The following is a 9004-nucleotide window of genomic DNA, read 5'->3' as shown; positions in this document are numbered from 1 at the left end:
GTCTATTGCTCATTCTCACCTCGAGGATCGGGGCAACTTTCGCCGGTGCATCCAAACCCCGTGACATGATACGCTCTATTGCACATAAGCCTTATTATATATTCCTCAAAACAGCCACCATACCTACATATTATGGCATTTCCATAGCCCTTTCAAGATATAATGCCATGCAACTTCCACCGCTTCCGCTTTGACGACTTGAGCATTCATTGTCATAATGCTATGCATGCTCGTAAGATATCTAGCATGATATTTCCATGGCTTGTCCTTCTTTATGTTCGTGCTACACTAGATCATTGCACATCATGGTACACTGCCAGAGGCATTCATATAGAGTCATACTTTATTCTATGTATCGAGTTGTAATATTAAGTTGTAAGTAAATATAAGTGTGATGATCATCATTATTCACTATTAGAGCATTGTCCTACAAGTTGGGATGAGACTCCGGACAAAAAAATGATAGAAAGAGAGAAGGGTCATGCTAATTCCACACTTGTGCTTCAAAGTAGCATCATGTTTTTCATATGGAGAGTCTTCTATGTTGTCGGTTTCATATACTAATGGGAATTTTTCATTATAGAGTTTGATACACACCCACTTAGTTTTCATAGTGAGCTTTCATACATTTATAGCTCTTAGTGCATCCGTTGCATGGCAATCCCTACTCCTCGCATTGATATCTATTGATGGGCATCTCCATAGCCCGTTGATACGCCGAGTTGATGCGAGACTTTCTTCTTCACTTTTACCCCTTTGAAACCTACCACCATATTCTATTCCACCTTTATGCTATATTGATGGTTCACGCTTATGTATTGAGTGAGTAATAAAAAGCTGAAACGCGTTAAAAAGTACGATCCCATTGCTTAAGTTCACACTGGGGTGCTCATAATTTATATCTTATGGTAGGAAGACCAAACATGACAGACTATATGATTTTTTAGGGATGGTATTCTTCAAGCATTGTTATTTTGAAAGGACATCACTGTTTGCTAGTAAACCTGAATATGGATGTGATGTCTTTTATCAAATGATAGACTATTCCCTTGAATCACTTGTATCTTGATATTCATGCCATGATTAGACATTTGTTCAAGACTATGTTAGGTAGTATTCCACATCCATTTTTTTTATCATTTACCTACTCGAGGACGAGTGGGAATTAAGCTTGGGGATCCTGATACGTCTTCACCGTATCTATAATTTTTTATTGTTTCATGCGAATGTTCTACAACTTTCATATACTTTTGGCAATATTTTATATTAATATTGGGACTAACTTACTTATTCACTGCCCAGTGCCAGTTCATTTTTGTTGCATGTTTTTGTTTGGAAGAATATCCATATTAAACGAAGTAAAAACGCGATAAAAATTTACAGAGGATTATTTTCGAATATATGTGATTTTAGGGAGTTGGAATCAACGCCAACGAAGGCCCACGGCCTCCACTAGATACCAGGGCGCGACTCATACCCCTAGCGCGTGGTGGTAGTTAGTGGCCACCCCGTAAGTTGGATGCGGCTCTACTTAGGGCCGAAGAAAGATAATTTATGGGGAAAAACGTGTAAAAATTTCAGCCCGATTGGAGTTAGGGATCTCAGGAAATTTAAGAAACGGTGAAGGGATAGAAACCGGGGAACGGGAAACAGAAGAGAACAGAGAGAGATATCCAATCTCGGAGGGGCTCCTGCCCCTCCGCTGCCATGGAGGCCATGGACCAGAGGGGGAACTCTCCTATCATCTAGGGGGAGGCCAAGGAAGAAGAAGAAGGAGGGGGCTCCCTCCCCCTCTCTCCCGATGGCGCCGGAGTGCCGCCAGGGCAAGGAGCGTGACGACGATCTACATCAACAATTTTGCCGCCATCAACACCAACTCTCTCCCCTCTATGCAGCGGGGTAACACTTTTTTCCCGCTTTAACTCTCTACTTAAACATGGTGCTCAACACTACATACTATTTCCCAATAATATGTGGCCATCCTATGATGTTTGAGTAGATTTGTTTTGTCCTATGGGCTAATTGGTTTAATTTGCTTGTGGATATGTTGATGTCCTTTGGTGGCCGTCATATGAGCTTGCGTGTGGATCACACCATAGGGTTAGTTGTATGTTGATATGACTATGCATTGGAGGGCAAGAGTGACAGAATACTTTTTCCTAACATAGAAATTGATGCATACAAGATTGTAGGGGGGCCAATATATGTCTTAATGCTATGATTGGGTTTTCCCTCAATGAACGTTAGTAGTTGTGGATCCTTTCTAATAGTTTCAATCATAAGTGCATAGAATTCCAAGTATAGGATCGGATGACATGCTAGCACTCACCTCTCCCACATAAAAACTTGCTATCGGTCTAATAACATAGTCAATTGCCTACGGACAAATCCTTCTCTTGTGTTAGAAAAAACTTGCTACTACACTACTATATTTATATTTTTGCAATTTATTTCTAGTTTTATTCTCACAAATTATTTTTATTTTATTCTTGTTTTAGGTCAAGCAGACGTTAAGTGTGCGTAGAGTTGTATCGATGGTCGATAGAACTTGAGGGAATATTTGTTCTACTTTTAGCTCTTCATTGGGTTCGACACTCTTATTTATCAAAAAAGGCTACAAACGATCCATGTACTTCTGGTTTATCAATATTCTTTTCAGAGAGGCCAAAAAATATGACAAAATTCTCGACCCATCGAAAATGATGAAGTACATATACAAAAATGCCCTAATTGAATAAACAAAAATAGTACAAGTTAGGAAGGTAGCGATTTAAATGGACTACTAGATCTACATATTCAAATGAACCATACAAATTATTTAAAACCCTATAAATTGAAACTATTTAGACATAGCCAGATTTAAATGCATCTTATTTCAAGCATATTAAGGTTAAAAGTGGAAGTATGTGGGATCCATCATCCGATTGTCGACTACCTCAAAACTTGACAAGGCGCAAAATAAAATACTACTACTAACTGATCCAAAATAATTGTTGAAGTTCTGAACTGGGTTTAGTTCAAAACTGCCACACTTCTTATCAAAGTTTTAAATAGCTGGTTATATCCCAGGTATAGCAGGGTTATAAACTTACGAAGTAGAAGGCTATAGCCTAGCTATAGCTGATTTGGAGGGTTGCGGCTATTTGGCATAGCTCACTATTTAAAACACTGGTTCTTATGCATCGGATGTAGTAAAACATTTTTGAATCAATTTCACTATTGTTTCTTCCATCCACAACTGTTTCGTTTTGCATCCGTGGAGCAATGTCACAGCGTCACCACATAATGAATAGATTTATGCACAGAACATTATCCTCCCTCGCAACCGCTCATCCAGCGATCATATCCTCTCGTAGTCGAGTTTGTCCGACTGCATAAGGAAACAAGCTCCAGTCATAAACATAAGCCAAAGAAATTATAGAGCCTTCTCATAAGGGAGGTATTAATTTCACCATCTAGATGTTCAATATTTTTTATTTTTGTATAATTAGGAGAAAACAACGAAATGGTTGCCTGGTAGACCATGTCTAGGCCTGGAATTATTAGGGTATAATTAATAATAGTTAGACCATACCTTGATGAGCATATAGGTTGGGAGCCATGCCGGCGGGGTGGGAATCCCGACCCACGCGATCTACATAAAATAGATCCATAATTCAGTCACGAGAAAATTGATCAAGATTTTGGCACATGTATGGACAATTGATTAAGATCCATCTAAATTGGAGGAACAAATTAAGAATGGTGAACTAGAACAAAGGATCAAATCAGCTAAATATAGTTACCAGAGCATACTCTCCGGTTTCTTCGAAGATTCTGATGTCCAAAACCTGCACTTGATAATTTGGTGATTAGTAAACTGAGACCTGCACTAGGTATATAACCTATTGACAAGATCGAAGTTAATTGCCTCGCCGCGGTCTTCATATATGTAGTCCAGCCCCTTGTAGAAGGGTGGGTGCCCCACTGACAGGTACTGAAATTAGCAAACCACACAAGGTCATTAGAGGCCAGCGAAATAAGTTACTCTCCACTAGTACAATCAAAATGAAATTTCTTGTGAAGAGGATTTTGAATTCTATTTCAGAAATAGCCATGCCGCAGTCCAGCTCTGACAAAAAGGGCAATTTTTTTATCACAAATAGTAGAAATTTGATTGAAATCCTGAGTGCACTCACGCCAAAACACACTCACATTGATGCTGTTCAGGTACTTTTCTTTCTCCACCCGCACGATCTGTCCTTTCTTCACTGCACAGAAGAAACAGATGTAAATCAAGTTCAGTTAAGTAACAGGGACACGCACGCACGACGTGTTCTAGCTCTAACTGAATAAACAAATGTACGTATTTCGAAGCATCGGTCTTACTGGAGTATACGGGCTTCTTCTTGAGGATCTTCTTGGGCGCCGGCGACGCGGCTGCGGCAGCTGGCTTGGCCTCGCCGGCCGGCTCGGCGGCGGCGGCGGCCTTGACACGCCTGGTCGATGACGGCGTCCATCTTGCTGGCGTGGCAAGCGCCGTCGCCGGAGAGGCGGTGCCGGCGAAGAGAGCCCGCGGTGACGAGGCGAGAGCTTCCATAGCTGTGGCTCTAATCTCCACTGGGACGAAGCTGCACCGCGCGCGCCGGATAAGGCGGCCACGGCGGTGAGCTGAGGCTGGATTGGAAAGCAGCTAGAGGCCGCAGTGTGTTTGGGCCCAGAAATGTGCGTCGATGTGTGAACTCGAAAGTATGGCCTAGTTACGTTCGGAATTCCGGCCTGGTTTATCGGGAACATTTTGTTGGCAAGTTTCTCGACAGCGGATCTCCTGCATCATCCAAATAAATCAACCGTGCGGATCCGATTTTGCTTTATTTGCTGGGTATTTTACTATTGGGTGGGTAAAAAATTTCATCGGACATATCCTGAAACTTTAGACCAAATTCATTTTTGATCACTTTTTTCGGGGTCAATCTAACCTTCTTTTCCATGCATTTCTTAGGGCTTTCGGATATTGCCACGTCGCATTGAGATGCTTACGATGGATGGTATGCTCCGAGTAGTTTTGGTTCTTATTTATCCATAATTGGGATTTGTCGTTTCTTTGTAGTTGACTTATTTTATTTTGGGGTGTGTTATATTACGATAACATATTATGTTATCATAAACATTTCTTCTCTCATTAACTACTTGTTATGTAAGCAAATTTATGTTGGTGTCATTCATGTTACTAGCTAAGTTACTGTCACTATGCGAACTAACATGTGGTTGGATGACTAGTGGTATCCCAAGCCCACCAGGGTTCAAGTCCTATACTTAACATTGATGCTCGCATTTTTCTGAATTTAGTTTAGTCTTTCTGACAATGTTCGTTCGGTGGAAAGAGACTTTCACATTGACTACGAGGCACATGTGATGACTTTGTCAATCTCAAGATACTATGTTTGTTCAGCCCTTTTGAGGTTCTCATAAAGATGGAACGTACGTGTGTGCGTTTATATAAATGAGTGTATGCTCATATGTATGAGTGATTTTGATTGTATTGTGTTAAGAAAATCCCCCACTATGACCAGTCTTATTCCCAAAGGAGAAAAAATATATGCAAATAATCTCAATATCCCCAAGCAATGAAGCTAGTTATTCTCCCCATTTTGATTTTTTGCCCTCTCATATCTAGTTTTTTCGTCAGTTTTTCTTGAAAACTATCTCATGCCTGCCTATTAACTTACCAAATAAAATTATGTTTTCTGTCCTAAACCAATAAATTTATTAACCACCTCATGATTTTTTGCCCTCCCGTCTCTAGTTGATCAATTGTCCCATCTTTTATTTGATAAAATTATGTTTTATTAACTTACCAAAAAAAATTATGTTTTATTTGATACATTAATAAGTGCTTACCCAATTAATTCTTTTTTACACAATCATACTAATGTATGAAGGTAAATCACGGTCTAATCCACTAGATATTTAGGCCCCGCTTGCAACATAGGGGCAATTATCTAGTGAAAGAAGAAGAAAATGGCTAAAAAGACAAAAGGCGGAATCATCTATAAAAATACGGCACGCCAGCAGTACTATTTATCTCACATAATAAGCATGCTCATTACTATTTTTTTGTATTTCTACATGAAGCATTCGTTCATGCATGCAATTCCTTGGCCGACGCAGGGGGGGCACTTGGGGTCACAAGTTGGACATTTGTTCTTGCACTCGTCTTTCCGACTCGAAGCACGGTTTGTCCGGCAGAGTGTAACAACAGTAACAGGCCTGCGTATGGTGATGACATGGCTCGCCGACGCAGAACATTAATTATTCTGAAATAGAGAGAGTACTTTACATGCATCTTGTTTAATTATTCTGTAACAGAGAGAGTACTTTACATGCATCTGCTGCTGAGAAATACAAGAAGATGTTGACATATGTACATACTTACACTGTGCTATGACTGCAAGGCATCCCATGAGCAGAAGGATTATCACAGCGTAAATCAAACCGCCGCCTCTCATATTGGTTATATTTTTACAGGGCTCCGAGTGAAGTACGTAGTTGGATTGTGAGCTAATGGCAATGGTGCAACAGCCTCGCCCTTGAATGTATAGAAGGGAGGAGTCGAGGAGAAATCAATTGTGAGATGCGTAGCACACTAATTACTAATCCATGTGTAAATCTTTACCTAATATTAAATATTTATCTTTATCTATTAAAGAATGGATCGTTTCTCCACATTATGGGAGGAACCTTGCTAGGCTTCTCTGCCATCGACGCCGTCATGACGCCAGACAACATCCATCTCCTGCGCGAGTCCATCTCCGCGCATTAGACGATGAGTTTCCACAACTCCATGCCGTCGAGATCCGTCGCCATCAATGTGTAAGAGGAAGTACCGTTCCATCAAAGAAGCCGTCCTCCGGTCCCTCGAGCCCGTGTGTACCTCCAAAAATGACGCTTCCAAGGGGGAAACGACACGAGAGAGACGCCGTCATCCGCGCATTAGACGATGAGTTTCCACAACTCCATGCCGTCGAGATCCGTCGCCATCAATGTGTAAGAGGAAGTACCGTTCCATCAAAGAAGCCGTCCTCCGGTCCCTCGAGCCCGTGTGTACCTCCAAAAATGACGCTTCCAAGGGGGAAACGACACGAGAGAGACGCCGTCATCCGATCTACTGATTAGGATTTCCCCCGGAGGTAGCAGAGAGTGACCTTAAACTTCTTCATGACGATGCCTTTAGGAAGGAAACCACGCAGACAACGGTCCTGGTAGAATATGCAAGCTCTGATCCTCTCTGTGTGTTGGTCCTGGTCCATGTTTAGTCTTAGCCTAGAAATAACCATCGATCGAAGAAGAGGAAAATGGAAAATCTGTAAAGAGCAGATAGAGTCAAGTGGGACAGGCGAAAAATCCCCATACAAGAAGCCTGGAACAATCAAAAAATCGTCGTCTCCTTTCGCTGATGTTGCCTAGCTACAACCTACTTGCGATATCGCGTGACTTGCACCGTCAGCCAGGAATCCGCGGAGGGCCTTGGTCCATCCATGACGATTACCATGGAGCAGGACAAGAAGAGGCACTAGTCTAGGTGAAGGCGAAACCAAGGTGCTTGGATGGGCACAAAAAAAAGCAGAAGGACGTGTTGGGGAACGTTGCATGAGAAACAAAAAATTTCATACGCACACGAAGACCTATCATGGTGATGTCTATCTACGAGAGGAGATTTGGATCTACGTACCCTTGTAGATCGCACAACAGAAAGCGTTAAGAAACCCGGTTGATGTAGTGGAACGTCCTCACGTCCCTCGATCCGCCCCACGAACCGTCCCGCATCCGTCCCATGATCCGTTCCAATCTAGTGCGGAACGAACAGCACCTTCGCGTTCAGCACACGTACAGCTCGACGATGATCTCGGCCTTCTTGATCCAGCAAGCAAGACAGAGAAGTAGATGAGTTCTCCGGCAGTGTGACGGCGCTCCGGTGGTGGTGATGATATACTCCTGCAGGGCTCCGCCCGAGCTCCGCAAAAATCTGATCTAGAGGTGGAACTATGTGGTTTAGGGTTGAGTTGCACGTGGCAAAAGATGTCTCAAATCAGCCCTAAAAGACCACTATATGTAGGAGGGAGGGGGAGGAGGCTTGCCAAGCCCTCAACGGGTGCATCGGCCAAGGGAGAGGTGGACTCCCACCCCAATTCGGTTTGGGGGGAGGAGTCCACTCCTTCCTTCCCACCTTCCCTTTTTCCATTTCCCTTTTTCTTTTCTTTGATATTTCTTATGTGGCGCCATGGGCCCCTTGGGCTGACTCCACTAGTCCACTAGGGATTTGTGGGGCCATCCTATGGCCTTGGGCTCACTCCCGGATGGGTGGGCCCCTCCCGATGGACTCCCGGAACCCATTCGTCACTCCCGGTACACTGTATTCACACATGTATTTGAGTTTCCAATCAATACAACCATAGCATGGATAATAAACGATTATCACAAACAAAAAATATAATAATAAATAATTTATTATTGCCTTTAGGGCATATTTCCAACAGGACGAACATTCACCGTCATTTACCGTGAGTCTTGGCTAGTACTCCCTCCATAAAGAAATATAAGAGCATTCATTTGTGTTAAGTTTTGTTCTCGTTCATATACTACGCCAGAAGATTGACTAGGCCTGGTGATAATGCCTTGTGTAAAGGTAAACGATTTGCATCTATAGTCTGATGCACGTTAGCGTCAGAATCCTTGATGCCCATCGATTCATTAGAAAATTAACAGATTTCAATTTGATTTGAAAAAAAAGAAGCAAATGCCCCCAACGCGTGGAGCCCGCACGTAATCCCCCCGCCGCTACTCTCTCGAGACCCACTCCCTGCATTAATCGATCCTCCCTACATTGTGCCTGCTGTCACTACAACAAATATGATAGTCTGTGACGCACATTCTGTGACGATTCAGTGAAAAAAGTCAGGGAATCATCCTTATTTCACAAAGTATGACGTTTTTTCACTGAATCATCACAGAATGAGCGTCACAC

The 9004-nt window shown here is 42.4% G+C and overlaps 1 protein-coding gene across 1 annotated transcript; it reads right to left on the bottom strand.

Moving 5' to 3' along the window:
* Positions 1-3187: 3187 nt before the first annotated feature.
* Positions 3188-4723, bottom strand: LOC123441034 (NAD(P)H-quinone oxidoreductase subunit O, chloroplastic). Its single transcript, XM_045117562.1, has 6 exons — positions 4369-4723; positions 4195-4250; positions 3911-3976; positions 3786-3830; positions 3575-3634; positions 3188-3370 (listed from the first exon to the last, which is right to left on the bottom strand). The coding sequence occupies exons 1-6, from the start codon at positions 4577-4579 to the stop codon at positions 3341-3343; spliced, it is 468 nt and encodes a 155-aa protein (XP_044973497.1). The 5' UTR covers positions 4580-4723; the 3' UTR covers positions 3188-3340.
* Positions 4724-9004: the final 4281 nt, after the last annotated feature.

The sequence above is a fragment of the Hordeum vulgare genome, chromosome 3H (assembly GCF_904849725.1).
Source record: "Hordeum vulgare subsp. vulgare chromosome 3H, MorexV3_pseudomolecules_assembly, whole genome shotgun sequence".
Taxonomy (NCBI): domain Eukaryota; kingdom Viridiplantae; phylum Streptophyta; class Magnoliopsida; order Poales; family Poaceae; genus Hordeum; species Hordeum vulgare.
Note: the sequence above shows the minus strand (reverse complement) of the source record. Positions and strands in the feature narration are given on the sequence as shown.